The sequence below is a fragment of the Petaurus breviceps genome, unplaced genomic scaffold (assembly GCF_028583685.1).
Source record: "Petaurus breviceps papuanus isolate PSGF00001 unplaced genomic scaffold, PetGlider_PUasm1.0 229, whole genome shotgun sequence".
Classification (NCBI taxonomy): domain Eukaryota; kingdom Metazoa; phylum Chordata; class Mammalia; order Diprotodontia; family Petauridae; genus Petaurus; species Petaurus breviceps.
In genome coordinates this window covers 11945067-11968913 of record NW_027185903.1, presented here as the reverse complement: position 1 = coordinate 11968913, position 23847 = coordinate 11945067, and the positions used below count along the sequence as shown (strand labels likewise).

The following is a 23847-nucleotide window of genomic DNA, read 5'->3' as shown; positions in this document are numbered from 1 at the left end:
GCAAAGCTAACATTTATATAGCATTTTGCCTCTATTATATCATTTGATTCTCCCCACAACCCTGTGAAGTAGGTGCCTTATTTTGCAGATGAGGAAACCAAAAATGAGAAAAATTGTTTCTTCTTCAGGGCCACACAGCTAATAAGCATTTATGGCAGGGTTCAAACTCAAATCTTCTTGGCCCCAAGTCCAGTGCTCTGTCCAATGAGCCACTACCTGCCTCCAGTACCCTACAAACTTTCTAAATGCAGAGAAAACACTGTCCCAAATTGGGATGAGGGAGTTACCTCACTGAGGAATTCCTTATGCCAATGAAATTACAGATCCAGTTCCCATCTTGGGATCTTCACAGGACACAAAACCCTCAATATATGGCATCACCAAATCAACTCTTTGATGCTGACTTTATATTTTCCATTGTTAGTGTGATCAAATCATGATGCCAAGTAATCAAACAATAATTGAATGACTATTCCAATTCTTAGAGACCAAAAGAACTTTTCAGTCCAGTTGTTTCAATCATTCGGTATCACAGGATTTAAAGCAGCCTGAAGGAAGAAGCTAGAGGCTATTTAATCAAACATCTTATTTTATAAATGAAGAAACTGAGGCCCAGAGAATGTAAATGACTTAACTAAGGTCAGAGGTCATAATTAGAAGAGCTAGGACACATGTTGAGTGGATAAAGCTAGAGAGATACCAAGGAATCCACCCATGACTTTCAGAGAGTCTACTCTCCTTGGACCAGACTGTATCCCATAATACCATATATAGTATACAGAGAGATTCTTCTCTTGGTAAAATAGGGTACAAAATGTTAAGAGGAAAGGAGAGGAGGGTAAAGACCCTCTTCCCTCAGTAATTATGACCCCTCTAGTCACACCACTGCTAGTTAGTTCTATTTTTCCCCCAGTCAGAATAATTTTTTTTTCTCAAATAACGATAAACTTTCATGGGCACTAACAAGGCACAGCAATTATCAGCAACATTGGTAATTATAATTATTTTTATAATGAAGAACATTACTTCTTAGGGCAATCTGAGTCTAAAATTAAAATCCAAACCTAAAAAGTAAAAAATACCTAAAATTTATTATATTTTACACATAAATGATTTTTAAATTTTTTTTATCTTTATTAATTTGTTTGTTTACTTTTAGTTTACAAGATTCAGTTCCACAATCCCTTGAGTTTCAAATTTTTTTCTCCTTCCTCTCCTCACCACACCCCCCATGGCAACATGTAATCAAGTATAGGATCTGCAAATACTTTCACTTTAGACTTTAGTCAGGTTATAAAGAAGGGTTGTAAAGGATGGAATTAACAATGGGAAAGAGGAAATAAAACTAACACATACATTATTTTTAAATATAGTTGGGGTTTTTTTCAGTTTTTTAGTCATGTCCAACTCTTCATGACCTCTTTTGTAGTTTTCTTGGTAGAAATGTTTGAGTGCTTTGCCATTTCCCTCTCCAGCTCATTTAACAGGTGAGGAAACTAAGGCAAAGAGGGTTAAGTGACTTGCCCAGAGTCGCATAGCTATTAAGTGTCTGAGACAAGACTTGAACTCATGGAGATAAATCTTCTTAATTCCAAGCTCAGCGCTCTATCCACCATACCCACCTTGGTTCCTTTTTAAAATACAATGAACATGTTAAACAATTTTACCTGTCCGCTGTCAGTTCTGCATGTTTCAGGATCCCATGAACACTGGAGAATTTGAATGGTGAGATGCAAGTCATGGGCACTAAGAAGCACTCTAGTATAGGTGAATTTGCAATAAGAAAGCCTAGGTTTTATTGCCAGTCCTGACACATACTTGCTATTGTATTGGACAAGTCCCTGTCTCTCCCTAAGCCTTACTTTCCTCATTCAACATAAAGAATTAGAGGGAAGTGATTTAACTTTACAAATCTCTATAAAAATATGAACTATTACTAAAAATGTCTTTCCCTCTCTCCACACACCAGGTCGCTCAAAAAAGATGGAGACATTCATCAGTAAAGAGAATGAGTCATCCTTTTCCAAGCCTTAAACTTCCCAAACAAAAGGGAAAAAAGGGAGGAGAAGATAAGTTTCACCTAAAATTGTTTATTCATTATCTCCTGTCTGTAAGGCCATCACATCACTGAATATAGATTTAAAATGCATGCAATCTGACATTATCTATTTAATTATTTATATTATATGCCTTCTTAGATAAGGTCCTATTATATGTCAGGGCATCTTGATGTCCTAGTCAAATTCAGCCTGAGTGGATAGTGTTCTTTCTGGAGCAGGGCAGTAAAGAAGTTGCTAAAAGAGCAGTTGCCCTGACCAGATAGCATGAATAGCCAGGGCTGCTTTATCTACTCTTAAAGTAGATAACCTGGTAACTTACCAGGTTCTTTGACATGATTAGGTGACACTCATTGTGGTTCAATAACTGCTAAGCAACTTTATGATCAGTTTATGATTCAGTTTCTCAAGTAGTAGACAAAACTTTGGATATAGATTCAGAGAGTCTGAGTTCAAATTCTGACTATATCACTTATAGGCTGTGTTACTGTGGGCAGGTCTCTTCATACTCTGGGCCTTGGTTTCTTCAACTATAAAACAAATATACTTTATTCCTACTATATGTCTCACAGGTTTTTATACAAATAATCAAATAGAGTGAATGTATTCACAATGCTTTGTAAATCTTAAAGTGGTATAAAAATTTTCAGCAGTCATTTGTTACGAAGTGGATTTCTTTACTGGGAGGGAAATGCATTGTCCATTTAACATAAACATGTGGACTACTTTTTTTTTTCTTTTTTAAATTTTCAAATGCTTTATTAAATTCTGATTTACATCATTCATTTCCACCAGATTTTGAGTTACAAATTTTTTCCCCATTTTTTTCCCTATCCACCACCCCGAAATAACAGTCCCACAGCATATCCCCTCCTCCAAACTGCTCTCTCCCATATTTTCTCCCATATCCCTTTCGACTTTTCCAGTGGATCTCTATGCCCCAGTGCCTGTATATCTTGTTTCCCAATTACATGTGAAATAGTATTAATAATAGTATATACATATATATATATATATATATATATTTGAGTCTTTGATTTTAAAACTTTGAATTCCAGATACATTCCCTTCCTCCCCTGTCACCCACCCTTCCTGGGAAGATAAGCAGTTCAGTATAGGTTGTACATGTATGGCTAATGCAAAACAATAACATAGTAGATATATTGTAAAAGACTGACTATATTTCCCTCCCTCCTATCCCACCTCCCACTTGTTCTATTCTCTACTTTGATCCCATCCCTTTTCAAAAGTGGATGCTTCCAACTTCCCTCCCCCCCAGCCTGCCCTCCCTTCCATCATGCCCCCTCTCATCCCCTTCCCTCCCTACTCTCCTGGAGGGTGAGATACCTTATTTAGTGTGTATGTCATTCCCTCCTCAAGCCAAATTCCATGGGAATAAGGTTGATCCATTCCCTTTTGCCTTCCTGTTCTTCCCCTCCATTGTAACCATTTTCCCTTGCTTCTTCTATATGACGTACCGTGTTTCCCCGATAATAAGACCTGTCCCAAAAATAAGCCCTCCCCTTATTGTGTAAGATTCCTCTAAAATAAGCCCTCCCCCGAAAATAAGCCCTATTGAGATTGCTACTGTAGTGAAGGTGATCCCCTGCGCTACACGCCCCCCCCAAACGCACGCTGTGCTTCGAGCTGTATCCAATCAGAGCTGCAGCAGTGAGCGTGTCATCCTGTTCTTCCCCAGTGATTTGCTTATTGAATAAAGGTACATTTTTTTGTTCACATTTACCCTGTTTATTAAAATTGCTGGCAATGTTCATTAAAATAAGCCCTCCCCTGAAAATAAGCCCTCTGGTGTTTTTCTGTCCAAAAAATTAATAAGACAGTGTCTTATTATCGGGGAAACACGGTAGTTTACCCCATTCTGTCTCTCCCCATCTCCTCTCATTATATTCCTCTCTTACCTCTTAATTTCACCTTTTAAGTATCATCCCTTCCTGTTAACTTGGTCCTGTGCCCTCTACCTATGTATACCTGTAAACATATATACACACATTCACATATATGTATTCATATGCCCATATACCCTCATATATAGACATATATATATATATATATATATATCTATTCCATTCAACTACTGAGAAAAGTTTCATAAGTTACAATTATTGTTTTTCCATGTAGGAATGTTAATAGTTCAACTTTGATAAGTTCCTTATGATTTCTTTTCCCTGTTCACCTTCTCATGCTTCTCTTGCTTCTTGTATCTGAGTGTCAAATTTTCTATTCAACTCTGGTTTTTTCAACAAGAATGCTGGAAAGTCCTCTATTCCACTGAATGACCATATTTTCCCCCAAAACATGATACTCAGTTTTGCTGGGTAGGTGGCTCTTGGTTTTAATCCCAGCTCCTTTGATCTCTGGAATATCATATTCCAAGCCCTTCGATCCCTCAATGTAGAAGCTGCCAGATCCTGGGTTATCCTGATTGTGTTTCCACAATATTCAAATTGTTTCTTCCTGGCTGCTTGTAATATTCTCTCCTTAATCTGGGAATTCCGGAACCTGGCTATAATATTCCTAGGAGTTTTCTTTTGGGGATCTTTTTCAGGAGGTGATCAGTAGATTCTTTCAAACTCTATTTTGCCATCTGGTTCTAAAACATCAGGGCAGTTTTCTTTGAGAACTTCCTGGAGGATGATTTCTAGGTTCTTACTTTAATCATGGCTTTCAGGTAGTCCAATAATTTTTAAATTATCTCTCCTGGATCTATTTTCCAGGTCAGTGGTTTTTCCCATGAGATATTTCACATTGTCTTCTATTCGTTCATTTGTTTGGATGTGTTTAACAGAATCTTGATTTCTCATAAAGTCATTAGCTTCCATTTGCTCCAGTCTAATTCTGAAGAAATGATTCTCCTCATGGAGTTTTTGAGATTCTTTTTCCATCTGGCAAATTTGGCTTTTAAGGCATTCTTCTCCTCATTGCCTTTTTGAGCCTCTTTTGCCATTTTAGTTAGTCTATTTTTTAAGGTGTTATTTTCCTCAGTCAGGCTGTTGACTCTCATTTCGTAATTTTCTTGCATTGTTCTCATTTCTCTTCCCAATTTTTCTTCCACTTCTCTTATCTGCTTCTTAAGGTCCTCTATGGCCTATAACCAGCTCGTATTTTCCTTTGAAGCTTTTGGTGCAGGAGTTCTGACTTCACTGTCTTCCTCCTGTTCCATGCTTTGCTCCTTTTTGCCCCCAAAATAGGAGTCTAATGTTGGGATCTTCTGTCTGCTTTGTTTCCTTTGCCTGGTCATGTCACCCCTCAGTCACTTGACCCCTGGGCTTTTTGCCACAGTAGGACTCTGCCACCAGACAGGGGAGCTTTTGTCTCAAACACTGGGGTTTTCTCAGCTGCCGGAGGTATTAGATGGGTGCCCTCTCTGAAGTCTCCACACGCTCTGGCAAGCTGGACACACACCCCAGGACCTCCACCCTAGACTGCAATCCAGATCCAAGAAGGTTAAAGCAAGAGCGATTACCCCTTAGACTGGTGCTTGGTCCCCCTACACTCTGCAGGCCAGGAGCTGAAGCTGCCACCTGGTGCTGGCTGGCTGTGCCAGCTTCTCAGCACCTTCTCGCCCAGGGGGCAAAAGCCACACACTCCCACTTACTGGGTCCCAAAGTCCAGACTGCACTGACCTCTCACTTTGTCCTTCACATCTATGTGTTGATAAATCTGGAAACAGCCATAGCTGCTACTGATCTGGAGTCCCTCCGGCTTGCAGCTGGTCAGGCCTGCCCTGGGGCTAAAGCCTGGGTGTGGGGCTGGGCTTGGCTCCCAGAACGCTGGGCTGGCGGATTCCTGCTGGCCTGCCAGGCTCCTGGGATATCCTCAGCAGGAGGTTAGCTTTTCTGTGTTATTTTGTGGGTTCTGCAGCTCCAAAGTTTCTTTAGAGTCCCCTTTTTACATGGATTGGGGAAGGTGGAAGCCGGAGCAGCGGGGAGGTCCTGCTTCTACTCCACCATCTTGACTCCGCCCTGTGGACTACTTTACAATACCATTTATGACATATGTATTAAGCACCTACTATGTGCAAGGTAATGTACTAGACATCTGACAACTATATTTCTTCTTGTAAATTAATAAACTGGCATTCTATTTACCAAAATGTCTCTTGTGAGTGTGGTTAATATGAATTAGTTGCCAGAACCTGATCACCCCTGAAGAACTGAAAAACTGAAGTGTGTGAAGTCGATGTAGTACCCATGTACCATTACTTGAAATCACCTGACCAAAAGGTGGTGCCTCTTCAGTGGCACTCCTTAGCCTGATCTCCTACGGCCCACAATAGGGCTCCAACCAGCCCTTCCAGCATTCAATCCTAACTTTCACATATACTATATTCTATATGGACTGGACAACTGGCTGTTCAACAGTTTTGTCCTACTTTCTCCTGCCTTTGGTTCTTTGCTCCTATGGTGTTCTGTCTCTTAACCCAATACCTAGAATAGACCCCACAACATCTATGATACTATCACCTGTTGGGATTCTTGTCATCCTTTAAGATCCATCAAACATGGCTCCTCCTCCATGAAAATTTCCCTTTCAGAAGTAAACTTTTCTTTAAGCACCCAGGTGGCATGGTGGACAGAATGTTGGAGTTGAGATCAAGAATATCTCTCTTCAATCCTGCCTTGGACCCCTTTTACTTGTGTAACCGTAGTCAAGTCACTTAATTCAGTTTCCTCATCTGTAAATTGGTAATAATAATAACGTCCACCTCACAAAAGTCATTTTGAGAGTCAAATCATATAATACATGCAAAGTACTTTGCAGACCTCAAAGAATTATATAAATGCTAACTATTATTCCTCAGAGAGGCAGCATGAAATAGAGGATAGAACACTGCAGTTGAAGTTAGAAAAACCTGAGTTTCAATCCCACTGCAGAGACTGACTAGTTGTGTGACCCTGGGCATGTCATCCAACCTTCTCAGCTTCAGTTTCCTCCTATGTTAAAATGGATATGATAACAGCAGCTACTTTACAGGGTGATAATCCATGCAAAGCCATTTATAAGCACTATCATAAATGTCATCTGCTATCTCTCATGGCTCTTTGTACCTCTCCCGTGTAATTGTTATGGTTTTATTCCTAATACAGATATTTGTGAATTTGTCTCATTTCCACTACTAAATTATAAACTTTGTTATCTCCCCCCTCCCATACTACCACCACCACCATCATCATCATCACTACCACCCGTCATCTTGTAAAGTCACTTGTAGACAGTAAGAATTTCATAAATATTTGTTGAATTGGATTTAATTATGTAAGCTATCTAACTCTTCAACTTTATATAAAACAAAGTTCAAACAAACACTAGCTGGGTGGTATTTTATATTAAAAGAATGCTCATAAAAACAAAATAGAAATGTCTTTATTCAATTTTCTATGACTATTATTTTGAGAGTTTACCTCCCACGGTAATTTAATTATCCCGTAAGCCTCTAAATCCTCAAATGATCACTTTGTCATGTTGCTCCATCTTCCCAAGCAAGGAGCTGGCCAGCTACTTCTCAGTCATACTATACTCCCTTAATCAGATTTCATAGGGGCTAACTGCCTACTGACAGCTCTGGTGACCCAGGCAACTCTGGACAGAACACCCACTGTATTGTAATGTAAACAAAAGCTGGTGACTTAGACCCATGAAGGCAAACCTGTCTTACTGACACAGAATGAAGTCGTTCCAATGTCATCTGACTTGAGTTAAGCAAAACCATTAAAGGTGAACAGCGACACAGCTTACCCACATTCATATGGCATTTTACAAACACATCTAGAGTTTTGCAGCTTCTCCCAGGGTTGGCATACTTGTGTTGTCAATGCTGGTTTCTCAATGTCTTCTAAAGGGAAACAATACAGAAGATATTACTGAGTTAGAAAAGAAAAAATTCTTCAGTTGTGCATGAGATTATCATTTTAAGGGCTAAAATTTGTTGCTAAAAAGTTCTGAAACTGCGAGGTATTATGCACTGGGAAGCTCATTTTAAAACTGCTCAAAATACCTTACCACTTGTAACTGGGATCCAGCACATTCCCAGGCTACCCAACTTCTTCCACATGGGAATTTGCATCCACTGAGCATATTGATGCACAATGCTCATCTGCCAGTTCCAGTTACACACAGGAGTAGATCTCCTAGCAGCTCTTACCAATAATGTTATTATTCAGAAACACTATGGGTTGTTTAATTCTATTACATATGTCTTATTTCCAAGGGTACTGCAAAAGACTCACCAGGGACATGACATACCCAGAAACACTACAAGTGTCCCAAGGTAACCCAGGTTCAAAACCTGTCTTATGTGCAACTCATTTAACCATTCTTTGCCTCAGTTTCCCCATTTATAAAATGAAAGATTTGTTCTAGATAGTCTTTGATATCCCTTCCATTTCTAATTCTATGATGTATAAGACTTAATTCCACTAGCAGTCAGACTAGTACCCTAATCCTCCTGGATCTGTTTCCTCATTTATTAAAGGAGAGATTTAGACAATTATGACCCTCAAGATCTAGTAATAATACACTTTATTTGTTCTTGGCGGCAATCAGGTTTAAATGATTTGCCCAGGGTCACACAACTAGTAAGTGTGAGGCCTTATTTGAACTCAGTTCTTCCTGATTCCATGGCCAGCTGCTCTATCCACTGTATTACCTAACTGCCCCAAGACCCTCCTGATCCACAGAACGCATTTAGAATAATTATTGAAGTAGATGAAAAATGTTGATAACATGGTTTCCCTTCCCTCATTCCTCCTTGTGACCACAACTTAAAACTAGAACAACCACAATATTGTTTTGTAGAGGTCCAAAGTACCTTATGGAAGCCTAAATACCCTGTGAAGAACTTACAGTTGTAAACACCTGAATTTTCCGGACTTTCACTCTAAGACGATTTTTCATCATATTCATTCAAATAAACATTGTTAAGTAATTATTGTGTGGGAATTGTAAATTTAGCAAACAATTAAGCCAGCTCCTGCTCATGCACTAAGCAATGAAGATACAAAGACAAAACAGAACCATCCCGGTCCTCAAGATTGTTGCATTCTAATGGTGTGGAGATACAAGGTCTAGATTCAACCTAAATGTTTAAATATACTTCCTGCCTGCATGAAACTTGCAGACTAGTAAAGGCATAAGACTTATGTCCAGATAACCATTAAAAAAAACAATAAACAAATTTAAAACGTACAAAGCAATGTGTTGCAGGAGAACTGAGATGGGGGTGGAGAAGTTTGTTCATGACTGGGGAATCAGGAAAGTCTTCATGGAAGATGAGGCATGTGAGCTGAGCTTTAAAGAATGTGGAGAAAGTAATAGATGAAGGAAGAGGGAGGACAGTGTAGGTGGAAGAAACAACATGAGAAACAGCAAGAATGTTGGAGGAATGGTGGGTAATCTAGTTTGATTGGAATGTAATTTATGTGGCAAGAAGTTATATGAGATAATACTAGAATGGTAACATGGCCATCAGACTTCTGGGAACCTAAAATGCCAGGCAGATATGAAGCCACTGAAGGTTTCTGGGTAGGTAAATAATATGAAAATCTTTAAAGATAGATTATTCTGGCAGCATTATAAGGAGCCCATCAGAGAGAGGAACATGTGGAGACAAAGATCTCTTAGGAGGTGGTTGCAATGCTACAAGCCAATGGTAATGAGGTCCCATACTGGGGTAGTGGCATAGGAAGTACATGGAAGAAGACAAGAGCAGGGGATATTTTGGAGGAAGAATTGACAGGATGCAGAAACTGACTAGATACAAAAGCTGAACGTGGGGATGGAGCCAGAAATAGCACCAGGGTTTCTAACTGGAAAAGCTTGTTGAATGGCAGTTCCACTGACAGAAAGTCTCCAAGACCAGACTTAAGGAGAAAGATAATGATCTTGGCTTGGGGTTTAATAAGTTTGAGGTGCTAGCAGTATATGCAGGGGGATATATCTTGTAGATAGAGATTTAGGCCTGGGGGTCTAAAGATAGGTCAGATCTAGATAGAGAACACATAGAGGTACCAGGTGAAATTGAAAGTGTTTCAAGTATCTTGGGAATCAATACCTCATTGCTTTCACTATCACATCACCCTCCAACACATACTTCCTCTGTGCATCATCATTTCCTCATTGCCTTCAATTCTATATCCCCTCTAACACGGATCTCCTTGGAGCATTACACACACCTGCTCTTCCCATCTTTTTAATGTCCTGATTCCTCCTGGAGCACAAACGGAGCTATGATTTTAAGAGTCCAAATGTGAGGTGGTATCAAATTTGGAGTCATGAGAACCAGACACTTACTTGTTAGCCAAGTGTAATTCTGAGAAAGGTTTTATCAGCTGCATAATGGGGATATCAATCATAGCTACCTCACAAAAACACAGTTGTACGTGAATCAAATAAAAGTAGATAAAAGACGTAATTGCTTGCAAACTTTAAAGGACATATAAATGCTACCTGTTTTGTTATTATCATAGATCCATTATCACTAATAAAACAATTTGTTATAATTTAGGCATATATTTTCTATTTTTATCTGTTTGTTGTCCTCCTTCCATCTTTATCCTTAGATGCTCTCAGGATAATTTGTTGTTATTCTTCAGTCATTTCAAACATATCTGACTCTTTCTGACCCCGTTTGGGGTTTTGTTGGCAAAGATACTGGAGTGACTTACCACTTCCTTCTCCAGCTTATTTTACAGATGAGGAAACTGAGGCAAACAGGGTTAAGTGACTTGTCCAGGATCACACAGGATAGAGAATATCTAATAGAAAATCACACAGTCTGGGATGTTTTGGTTTGGTCTTTTACCAGACTTCTTTTTTTTACCAGACTAATTTTTTTTCTTTAACCTTTTCTTGGTGTTTTATGAAATGATACTAATCAAAATCTTCTACCATCATTCTCCATAAGATTTTACAAATGAATTTAAATTCTTAACCAATGTTGATTTTGAATGCCATATTTCTCTTCAGGACAAAGAAAGAGAGGGAAGTGATTGTTGATTGAATCAGTCTCTGTGTTCTTTCTGCCTTCTAGATGCAGAAATTTTAAAAAACTGCAACCAGTGTTTCCACTTCTTCTCCTCTCACTCAGTACTATGCTCTGTATAATCTTGCCTCTGACCACATTAATGAACTGAAATTTCTCTCTCCAAAGTTACTATAATGATGTCATCATTTCCCAATTTATAGGATTTCTCATCCTCATCCTTCATGACCTCTCTACAGCATCTGACAGCCTCTGACACTATTCATCATTCTCTTCCCTAGGCTGCTCTCTCCTTTCTAAGTTTTTTTTTGACACTACCTATGGGTATGTTAATACACATATAATAACAAGTTCTTAGCTAGAAAAATTTACATGACATACTTTTCAATTTAATCTGAGAAAATTAATATTTTCCCTATCACTTTATTAAGTCTAGATAATCAATAAAACAATAAATCAAGATCGGATTTGTACTTTGCCAATTCCAAGGTATAACTTTTCACACTAAAAATTTAACTATTGTCTCTTATGAGACAGTTCAAGCTTGCTCCAACACATCCCTGCACTGCTGTCTCCTGGTATTTCTCACACTCTCTCTATGGCTACTTCTTCTAAATCTCCTTTCCTAGTTTTCCATCCAGGTGACATCTTCTAAATGTGAGTGTCCCCCAAGGTTCTATCTTGGGGACATTCTCTTCTCTTACTACACTATGTCACTTGGTGATCTCATCACTTCTCATAGGTTCAATTGTCATTATCTATGCAGAAGAGTTTCAAATCTATTCATCCAGTCCTAACTTCTCTTGACCTACAGTCACATCACCAACTGCCTGTTAACCATCTCAAAGTGGATGTCTGATAGATACCTGAACCTCAATATATCTGAAACACAATTCGTTATTTCTATACCCAAACCTTCCTCTTTTCCTAATTTTCCTTTTAATATTGAATCCACCACCTTGCTCCCAGTCACTCAGACTTGCAACCGAGACGTTATCTTCAACTCTGCATTCTCTCTCACCACCCCTATTCAATCAGTTGTGAAGTATTGTTTCCTTAATAACATTTCTTGCATATGTGCCCTTCTCCTCTGACACTGCCACCACTGTGGTATAGGTCCACTTCACCTCATACCTGGACTGTCATGCTAGTCTTCTGGTTGGTCTCCTGCCTCGAGTCTCTTCCCATTCCAATCCTCCAAACCATCTCCCACTCATCTTCCAAAGTCATCTTTCTCAAATGCAGTTCTGACCATGTTACCTCCTCCGCCTACTCAATAGATTCAAGTGCCTCCCATTTCTTAAATATATTCCTAAATATAATATACTATGTTTAGCTTTTAAAGCCGTTTACAATCTGGCCATTTCCTAGAACTTTTCTAGCCTTTGTACACATATGACATAAGATCAGGCAGCATTGGCCTCCATGCTGTTCCTCTCACACCATACTCCATCTCCCATGTTTTTTCACTGACTGTCTCCCATGCCTCAAAAGTTTTTCCTCCTTGCCTCTCCTTCTTGGTTTCCCTTGTTTATTTTCAGACTCAGCTCAAATTTAGCTTCTAGAATAGACATGTCCCCGTCCCCTTCCCATACCCCTGATACCTTACGTCTATAATTCATATTTACAGTGTGTGTGTGTATACATGTGTATGTCTGTGTGTATGTATATATATATATATATATATACATACATACAGATAACCCCCAAAGGTCTTAGTGCAGTTTTAAGGTTTTAACTGCACTAAGACTTGTAGGACACCCTGTGAGTATATGTATGCATGCATATGTGTATGTATATATATATATATATGTGTGTGTGTGTGTGTGTGTGTATAAAATGGAAGATAGTAGAGAAGATATAGATGGTTGACACAGACAAATAGATGGTATATTCGATAAATAAGTAGATACAGATTAATAGAGACAGGACAGAGAAAGAGATTGTGACAGAGAGATCTTTTATGTACAGAGCAGTTTGCATATTGTCTCCTCCAATCAAAGGTGAGTCCCTTAAATTCAAGGACTCTATATTTGCCTTTATTTTTATCTCCATTGTTGTTTAGTCATGTTCAACTCTTTGTAACCCCATTTGGGGTGTTCTTGGCAAGAATACAGGAGTGGTTTTCCCATTTCCTTCTCCAACTTATTTTACAAATGTGGAAACTGAGGCAAACAGGGTTAAGTGACTTGTCCAAGGTCACACAGCTATTAAGTATCTGAGGCAGAATCGAACTCAAGTCTTCCTGATCCAAGCCCAGTGCTCTATTCACTGTGTCACCTAGCTGCCCTTTTTTATCTCTGGAACTTAGCAAAATGTCTGGCACATAGTAAGTGTTTAATAAATGCTTGTTGGCTGGCTAAGTTAAACTACCTTGAGAAATAGTACAAAGCAGTGAAGAGAGACTGGACTTTGAACACAGGAAATCATGGATTCAAGTCTTGCCTGACTCTGACACATACCAGCTGTGGGACTATAAGAAAGCCACTTAAGACTCAGTGCCCTAGGCAACTTGCCATCCTACAGATGAGCTACTGATATACATCAGCTGGGAAACTTTTCATACCAGAAGTTTCTTACACAGATGATATTGTAGAGGTTCCAACCAACAATAACAATAAACAACAACAAAACTCTTCCTTAAGAAATGATGTCTGAGAGGCGGCTAGGTAGTGCAGTGAATAGAGTACCAGCCCTGGGGTCAGAAGGACCTGAGTTTAAATCCGGCCTCAGACACTTAACACAAAAACTAGCCATATGACCTTGGGCAAGTCACTTAACTCCAATTACCCTCCAAAAAGAAAAAAAAAAAAAAGGCGTCTGTATTGTACTAGAAATGTTAGCTTTATTAATAAGAGAAGAAAAAGAAATTGATGGAATTAGAACAGGCAATGAAGAAACAAAGCTATTACTCTTTGCAGACATATATATGGTATACTTAGAGAATCCTAGAGAATCAACTAAAAACTACTTGAATTAATTAACAATTTTAGCAAAGTTGCAGGATATAAAATATACTCACATAAATCATCAGCATTTCTATATATTACTAACAAAGCCCAGTAGCAAGAGAAAAGAAATTCCATTTAAAATAACTATAGGCAATATAAAATATTTGAAAGTCTGTTTGCCAAGACAAAACCAGGAATAACATGAACACAACTGCAAACTACTTTTCACGCAAATAAAGTCAGATCTAAATAACTGGAAAAATATCTGTTGCTCATGGGAGGGTAGAACTAATGTAATAAAAATTATAATTCCACTGAAATTAATATGCTTATTCAGTGGTATGCCAATCAAACTACCAAAAAATTATTTTATACAGCTAGAAAATATAACAAAATTCATCTGGAAGAGAAATAGATCAGGAATAACAAAGAAATTAATGAAAAGAAATGCAAGGGAAGGTGATCTAGCCATACCAGATCTAAAACTGTATTATAACGCAGCACATGATGGATCAGTGGAATAGGTTAGGTACACAAGACACAGTAGTCAACAACGATAATAATCTACTGTTTGATAAACCCAAAGACTTCAGCTTCTGGGATAAGAACTCACTATCTGACAAAAACTTCTGGGAAAACTAGAAAATAGAATGGTAGAGACTAGGCATAGACCACCATCTTACACTATATACCAAGATAAGGTCAAAATTGGTACATGATTTAGACATAAAGGGTGATATCTCAAGCAAATTAGGAGAGAAAGGAATAGTTTACCTGTAATCTCTATGGAGAAGGGAAGAATTTATGACTAAATAAGAGATAGAGAACATTATGAAATACAAAATGTATAATTTTGATTACATTAAATTAAAAAGGGTTTGCACAAACAAGGCCAATGCAACCAAGATCAGAAGGAAATCAGAAAGCTGGGAAACAATTTTTACAGCCAGTATCTGTGATAAAGGCCTCATGTCTAAAATATATTGAGAACTGAGTTAAATTTACAAGAATACAAATTATTCCCCAGTTGATAAATGGCCAAAGGAGGCATTTTTCAGATGAAGACATTAAAGCTGCCTAAAATCATATAAAAATGCTCTAAATCACTATTGATTACAGAAATGCAAATTAAAACAGCCCTGAGGTATCATATCACACCTATCAGATTGGCTAACATGACAAAACAGAAAAATGAAAAATGTTGGAAAAGATGTCAGAAAATTAGAACATGAATGCATTGTTGCTAGAGTTGTGAACTGATCCAACCACTCTGGAGAGCCATTTGGAACTATGCCCAAAGGGCTATAAAACTGTGTATACCCTTTGATCCAGAAATACTACTACTAGGTCTATATCCCAAAGATATCATTTAAAAAGGGGAAAGGACTCACATGTACAAAAATATTTGTAGCAGCTCTTTTAAAAATTATTTATTATTTTCAACATTCATTTTTGTAAGATTTTTGAGTTCCAAATACCCAGCCTCCTCTCTCCCCTCCCCAAGATGACATGCAATCCTATATAGACTATACATTGCAATCATATTAAATATATTTCCACATTAGTCCTGTTGTGAAAGAAGAATCAGAACAAAAGGGAGAAACCACGAGAAAGGGGGGGGGATAGAAAATAGTATGTATAGAAGCTCTTTCTGTGGTGGCAAAAAATTGGAAATTGAGGGAATGTCCATCAGTAGGGGAATGGCTGAACAAGTTGTGATATATGAATATAATGTAATACTATTGTGTTATAAGAAGAAATGATGAGTGGGCAGATTTCAGAAAAGCCTGGAGAGAATTACATGAACTGATGCTGAGTGAAGTGAGCAGAACCAGGAGAACATTGTGCATAGTAACAGCAACACTATGCTATGATAGACTTAGCTCTTCTCAGCAATACAATGATTTAAGACAATCCCAAAAGACTCAAGATGGAAAATGTTATCCACATCCAGAGAAAGAACTATGGAGTCTGAATAGATATTGAAGCATACTATTTTCTCTTTTTTTTTCTTTCTCATGGTTTTTCCATTTTGTTCTGATCCTTCTTTCACAACATGACTAAAGTGGAAATATGTTTAAACCTATATCTGATTACTTGCTGTCTTGGGGAGGGGGAGGGAAGGAAGAAAAAAATTTGGAACTCAAAATCTTATAAAAGTAAATGTTGAAAACTATCTTTACGTGTAATTGGAAAAAATAAAATACTATTAAGTAGGGAAAAAAGAAGTAGTCTTTGTAAATGATGTATACAGAAATGTTACTCACATGCTAAGAAGACTTGAGATGACTTTTATATCATCAGAAATCAAGCCAATAAAGACTAATGACAAGATAACTTATAAACCTTCACATGTTTGGACCATTTAGCACATTCCTCTTTACAAATGAGATGTTTCAATACAAATAAAAAAGAAACTGAATAATAGGTAGTCTCACATTAGTTCTCTTTTTTCTTTCTTTTTTAACTCTGTTACAAGGGGTGGCTTCCTTATAGGGAAGGAAAAGGATTCATGAAGGAAAGTGATATTGAAGTAAAATATATCAATAAAAAATGATGCAGGTCTTTCAATTAAAGGAACCCGGGATGGGAGGTGGAGGTGGAGAAAAAGAAATGGTCAACAGAGATATTTTCCAAATTTTTAATTGCTAATGTATACTCATCCACAAAAATTTAAAATTGACAGGTTTTAAATATTCAATGAGCCAATAACTGATCTTTTGTGACTAGGAAAAACCAAGTCTATAAATTCTGTTGTGAGTTGTGCAGATTGAGCATCAGTGAAAGCAATAAAAAAATTTTTTTAAAGATTTTCTCTTTCTCAAGAGTCGGAGTCAAAATAAATGAAACAGAAAAAGGTCTTTTGCTTTCTTCATATGACTTGTCAGCCAAAAAATAAAACAAAAACAGTGGTGTCATGACCCATGCAGAAAATTTGTCTTTTTGGCAACTTCCAGAAATTTAGTACCATTCAGGATATCACAATTTTTTAAAATTCTGCTCTTTCAAAACCAAATTGCTATCAATCAAGCCAAGGACCCAAACCTACCAGAATTGCATAAAGCACAAGTTTGAATAAAGGCCAAATAGTTTGTCATTTTTTAGTTAGCTGAGTTAAAAAAAAAAAAGCAATCAACCAATCATCATAGTCCCTCAGAAAATATACTCTGAAAGTATATTTTTGCTTAAAACCATAATTCCCAGATAATTTATCCTAGATGGAATAAATATCATCTCAAAGAAATTTTTTGAGCAAAGTACCTGAAAGCAGAAGTTAAAAAAAAATAAATAAATATGCAATCCTTTCATTAAAAAAAAAATGCAATCCCATCAGAACCACTTTGTCTTCTTTCACTTTAGAAATCTTTATCCAGGTGTATTATTTTTAATATCACAAATAAACTCATGGTTATTCTGGCTTCAGTATATATGTGAAATCAAACTATTCTCCATTAACAATGGTCTTTAATAACTAAGAAGTACATTACAATTTGTCTTAAACATTATACAGTCTAGCACTCCTATCTCTGCACTTCTGTGGTGTTTTAATTTCATGACCAAGGTCTACATGTAACATAATTCTTTGCAATCCTTCCTTTTCCAACAAAATTTGAGTCCACATGACAATGTCAGACCTCTTCCCTTGCCCTTTGCAATACAAATTATAAGCTTCTTCAGAGCAAAGATGTTTCATTTTTGTCTTTGTCTTTGTATCTCCAGAACCTATCATAGGGCATTGCATACCCATCGGCATTTAACAAATGTTAATTTTAATTAAATCTAGTCCTACATAGTGATAATGGAAAGATAAATTAATAGTCTTAAAGAGGCAAACACGGATAAAAATAAGACCCTTTGTAGTCAAACTTGATAAATGTTAGTTAAGTTAATTGAATATGTAAAGGGGCAATTTGGTTCCTTTGTGCCTATAACTGCAAAACTATATTATTTTAATTTTGTATCAGGTTTTCAAAGTTAAGAAGACTAAGGAGATTATTTCAACCAAATTCATCCTTTCTCAGAATTCTTTGACCTACTTGGGCCTCAGTTTCCCCAGTAGAGGAGGTGTAGGGAACTTGTACTAAAGTAAAGTACTTTAGAACTTGTATTAAATTCCCCTCTGCTCTCAATCTCACGGATTCCTAGGATTTTTATCCAGAAATACTGTCACTTTTCTCAGTGCCTCCCCATCCGAAGGCCTCACTAAAAAGAAGAGCTCAGTCTGCTAAGTGTTCAGAATGCCTTCTCTGACACTTTTAAGAACAACATCATTGAACACAGCTATCTTTTCCTTCTTGAAATTCTCTCTTGAAGTTTTAAGTATATCTATGAGTTAATTAACAATTTCAATAATGCCAACAAATAAAATAAGCACTAGGGAAAGAAAAATGGGGTTTTGACATCAGTTACCATCTGGACCCCTCATGCAGTGAAAGGATGTGGGAAAATACCAAAAAATCTCAAAGTCCTCCTTTCAAAAATTCCATTCCCCTCCATTTCTTGGCAGTTTTCAAAGCATCTATGCTCATTTTTTCATGGAATATTTGTAGGCATGGTCGTTAGTCTCTCCAAAGTTGCTCTGCTTGCCAGTGACTTCAAAATTCTGATATACGTCTGTTTCATGTTCTAATGCCTTGGATGTAAATTGGCTTTACTTTTAGCAGCTCAAAAAATGATCACAAAAAATTTAACATGATTGCACATGTATAAAGTATATCAGATTACTTTCTGTCAGGGTGGGAGGGCGGGGGAGTAAAGGGAGGAAGGCAGATAAATTTGGAACTCAAAATCTTATTTTAAATAAAAGAATGTTGAAAACTGCTTTTAGTAGTGCAAAAAGTGACCACAAGATATGTTTAACAAGATTTCACATGTACAAGCTATATCAGATTACTTGCTGTCTTGGGGGAGAAAGACGAGAGGGAGAAAACATTGGAACTCAAAATCTTATTAAAAAAAAAAAAAGAGGGGCAGTTAGGTGGTGCAGTGAATAGAGCACCAGCCCTGAAATCAGGACAACCTGAATTCAAATCCGGCCTCAGACACTTAACACAAAAACTAGCAGTGTGACCTTGGGCAAGTCACTTAACCCCAATTGCCCTCCAAAAAGCCAACAACAACAACAACAAAATAAATATATATATATATATATATATATATATATATATGAATTTTGAAGACATGTAATTGGAAAAAATACTATTTACCAAAAAATGACCAAAGTTAAAGCAATTTGAACATGAACCAAAATATGTAGATAAAATTAATTCCCCCTGCTTTAGAGGTGCATGTCATATAAGCTTCTTGAAGACAGAGAGGATTTCATTTCATTTTTCTCTTTTGTGTCTCTAGCACCTACCACAAGGCCTGGCACATAGTAGGCCTTGAATAAATTGGTTGAATTTAATTAAATTACTAGACTAGAATCACTGAAAACATAGAACAACTTACCTTTTAATCTGCAATGAGAATTCATGTCAGGCTGCCACTTTAGACTTGAGCCACATGAGAATAGAGATGGGCCTTCCAATATCATGCTCCCTGAGCATGCCAACGTCACCTTCTCTCCAACTTCATAGAAAGGTTTCTTGGGATCACTTTGGAGACCTTTTTCCAAGGCAGGCAAGACACAACCTATTTCTAAAGAGAACATCAAGTTGCAGAACGTAAGGGTCCTTAAATTTCCAAACTATCACAGTCCTGTGTTGCATGAATATTTTAATTTGTTCTTGCTCATGAGTGGAAGAAAGAGTAGGATTGGGAAATTCACTCTTGAGAACTTTCTGAAAGACCAAGATACATATTCTTCCTCTAGAAGCAAAAATGAAAAATTTAATTAAATTAAACTGGTGAAGGCAGAGACCTAAAAGTCAGTCTACCCATTAAAGGCAAAATTAGATAAACCTCAAACTATCTAGTTGAGTGATCTCCCTCACTTTTTTTTGCCTAATACCATGTTTTGGTATATTTGCAGAAGATTAACATAACTCTACTCTATGGAAATTTTCAGCTGACAGTTTTTTCATCATAACTCTTAAGGCTTTCAAGTGTTCATTTTCTTCTGTCTCTATCACTTATGACTTACTTACCATTGTTAGCCCAGGTTCTTAAAGTGAAAATACGTCACATAGAAAGAGAAGAAACACATAACTAGAGAAAGCATGAAAAAAAGAATGATTTAAACTATAAGAAATTTTTACAAGATTACTAAGAGTCACTGAGCCATAGTTTGGACATCTTTGCTCTATTTCTTGCATGTTTTCATAATAGAACTAGTATTCATTTCACCACCTGAGATTTTCAACAAATCACATTAACCAACTTACAAAATTTTCTTTCCATTTTGTTACCAGACTTTGTGAAACAGTGGCTGCGATACAGCTGGGATGGAACTCTAAGTAGAGATCTGGGTAATATTCTAAAAAGTTAAAGAATTCTCCAAGAACTGAATAAGAGCTAATAATGATAACTAACATTTATATAGCACTTCAAGGTTTGCAAAGTGGTTTACATAAATCATCTAGGTTGATTCTCTTGACAATCCTGTACAAAAGGCACTATAATCATCCTTATTTTATAAATGAAGAAGCTGAGACTTGCCGAGGTTCATACATCTAGTGGTTAAAGAAGTATTCAGACGCAGGCCTCTATCCAGCCCATCACCTAGCTGCATTTACTGCAATGCTGAATATCCCCAAGAGGATTACTCAGTATATGAAGTTGGGTTAGAACCAAATCAATTTCCAAAGTAAATGATGTCAGGACCCAAAATAAGCAGCCATTTGTCTCAGTACACTCTTTTCAATGTACCCCAACTGCAATTTCCAGGTTTTAAGTAGGAAATTATAATTAAGAGTACCTACTCTTGGGGTGGCCAGGTGGCGCAGTGAGTAAGAGCGCAGCCCCAGATTCAGGAGGACCCGGGATTGGTTCTGGCCTCAGATACTCAACACTCACACACACACACAAAAACTGTCTGTGTAACCTTGGGCAAGTTACTTAACCCCATTTGCTTTAAAAAAAAAAAAAAAAAGAGTACCTACTCTGGCAATGTTTTTCCCCAGCACTCCAACTTAAATCTTCTCCACATTTGGCAACAGGATCCCCAACAAGAGCATATCCCTCCTGGCATGTATAAAACACACTTCCCCCAACTGGAAATGATGGACCTGCACCCTAAACAAAGTGAGGAAAACTCAGAACATGAAGCAGGGGAAGAGAATCATACTTTCAAGGGAGAAAACAGTTTGTCTGTATATTGTATATAAATACATTAGGTACACAATATATGTAATATGTAGTCATATGCATATATGTTTACATGTGTACATGACGGATACAAGTAGGCTGCAGCAAGTTTCCAATAAAGCCATATGTGCAAGAATTAGCATAAATACTGTCACCCAGAAAACTTACAATTGAAAAAAAAAGAGTCAATCATGTAGCTAGGGGGAAGGGAATGAGGGAAAAAAGCAAGTATTTATTAAGAGTTTACTGGGGGGGAGGGGGAGAGGGCAGCTATGTTGCACAGTGAATAGAACACCAGCTCTGGAGTCAGGAGGACCTGAGTTCAAATCTGGCCTCAGACAATTAACACATACTAGTCATGTGAGCTTGGGCAAGTCACTTAACCCCTATTGCCCTGCCTTCCTCCCTCCAATAAAAAAGAGTCTACTGTGTGCCAGGGACTGTTCTAAGTACTTTACAGATGTGATTTTATTTGATCCTCATAACAATCCTGGATAATTAGGTGTTAATGTGATCCTCATTTTTACAGGTGAGGAAACTGAGGCAGGCAGATATTAAATAATTTACCCAGGGTCATACAGGAACTTACTGAAGTGTCCGAGGCCAGATTTGAACTCAGTTGTTCCTGATTCCAGTGCCAGGACTCTATCCATTGTGCCAGCTAGGTACCTCTGCAGTTAGAATTCAGGGATATAGTGAGAGTGAAGGATAATAATCAAGCAACCAGGTGCTACACTAGCACTCACGAAATGCAAAAACTTATAGGAAGCCCCCAAGCATCCATAACGAAAGGTGCATGGAAGAACAAGGACAAGAATCAGTGAGGATGAAGGGACGGGAGTGGGTGAGTACCAGCACTGATTAAAGCTGTGCCCACATCAGTCATAGCACCATTTAAAGATATGAGTAATATTTGCTTTGGCAACACTGTGGATGTGTTGAGAGAAGTAAGAAAGACTTGGAAGTTGAAAAGTTGAAGCTCCTGGCTTAACGTGAACTAAAAGAAGAGAGGAAAAATTCCCATGTTATCAAATAATTAGGAAGTTCATTCAGAGTCATATTCTCTTTCCCATTCTAACTACAAAATGTCTAAAGTACAGTTATAGGTGATTCACTGTCCACTAGTTAAATGTCTACTAGTCTAATGGACTTCCTTGGGATAGTCCAACCAGAATGGACTGCTTACCTGACATGTTCTTGGAGGGAAATTCATTCTCAGTACCAAGGATATATGTTTCTACATTTACAAATCTGACTGTAGCTTTATAGTTTCGATGACATGACCTCTGATGGGCTTACATTTCTACTAGGGGGACGAGGGAGAAAGTAGGAAAGGATCATTTTTATTCTCTTTACCATACAACAAAATGTAAGTTCTCTGAGGGCAAGGGATTGTCTTCACTTTTTCTTTGTATCCCTAGTGTTTAGCACTGTGTCAATCACAGAGTTGGAGCTTAATAAATACTTGGTAATTGTTGTGCAACAAAAGTCACAAATCAGTTAAAGAAACAAAGAGAACATAGGAGAGGGGAGGAAAGGTGGTTGAGGGGAATTATTCATAATAAATTTCTGTGTATTATATCCCTGAAAGAGATGGACTTCTTTCTGGGAGAGATTCTGTGGGGTAATAAAACTTTCACTACTGGAAGTCAAAGTCAAGAGATTTTTGTGACTTATTTAGTTATTTAACCTCTGAATCTTGAATCTGTAAAAAAGAGAGGTTAAATTACATGATGTCCAAGGTCCTCTTCAACTCAAAAATTCTATGATTCTGTGCAACTGAACTACAACTAAAGCACCATGACCCAAACATAGAGAAAAGGATCAATGCAAAGAAAACACTGAAAACCTACTTGAACAAATCCATTTTCCAAGGGAGGTGGTGATGGGCAGAAAGGTGTGGGGACTCCAGACATATCAAAGCAATGTGGTTCTATCAAGCTAGAAAGCAGAACAGAAAAGGCCTTTATCATTATTTAGGTAATTCTGCAGAAATTGTATATGTTATTGTATATACTGATGCATTCTTTTGTTTGTGTTAGGCGAATATGTTTATGTATGTACATCAATATGACAACTAACAACACAAAATCCAAATACACATATGCTGAAATTTCAAGCAGTTAAATCAAGAAGTAAAGGAAGATTTATTAGAATAGTCCCTTCAGGTCTCAAATGTATAAAAAAATATTTATAGCAGCTTTTATTTATTCTTTGCAGCAAAGAACTAGAAGCTAAGGGGGTGCTACCAATCACAGAACCAATTATGGTATATGAATATAATGTAGTACCCTCCCACTGTAACAAATGATGAAAGAGATGATTTCAGAGAAACTTTGGAAGATATGTATGAATTAATGAAAAGCTAAGTAAGCAGAACCAGGAGTATGATTTATAACAATAACATTGAAAAGACAAACAACTTTGGAAGACAAAAGAACCCTGATCAACTACAATGACCAACCACAATTCCAGAAGACCAAAGATGAAGCAAGCTACCCACCTCCTGAAAGAGAGACTGTACTCATGGCACAGAATGAGACATATATATATATATATATATATATATATATATATATATATACAGATA

At 37.4% G+C, this 23847-nt stretch overlaps 1 protein-coding gene across 1 annotated transcript in view; it reads right to left on the bottom strand.

The window, feature by feature from the left end:
- Positions 1-23847, bottom strand: part of C7 (complement C7) — a 289650-nt gene that overhangs the window by 5510 nt on the left and 260293 nt on the right. Inside the window, exons 14-17 of the mRNA XM_069096218.1 lie at positions 23111-23198; positions 21053-21185; positions 19461-19649; positions 7815-7911 (exon numbers count right to left, since the gene is read on the bottom strand). Coding sequence (XP_068952319.1) covers positions 7815-7911; positions 19461-19649; positions 21053-21185; positions 23111-23198 — 507 coding nt within the window. The remainder of the gene's footprint in view (positions 1-7814; positions 7912-19460; positions 19650-21052; positions 21186-23110; positions 23199-23847) is intronic.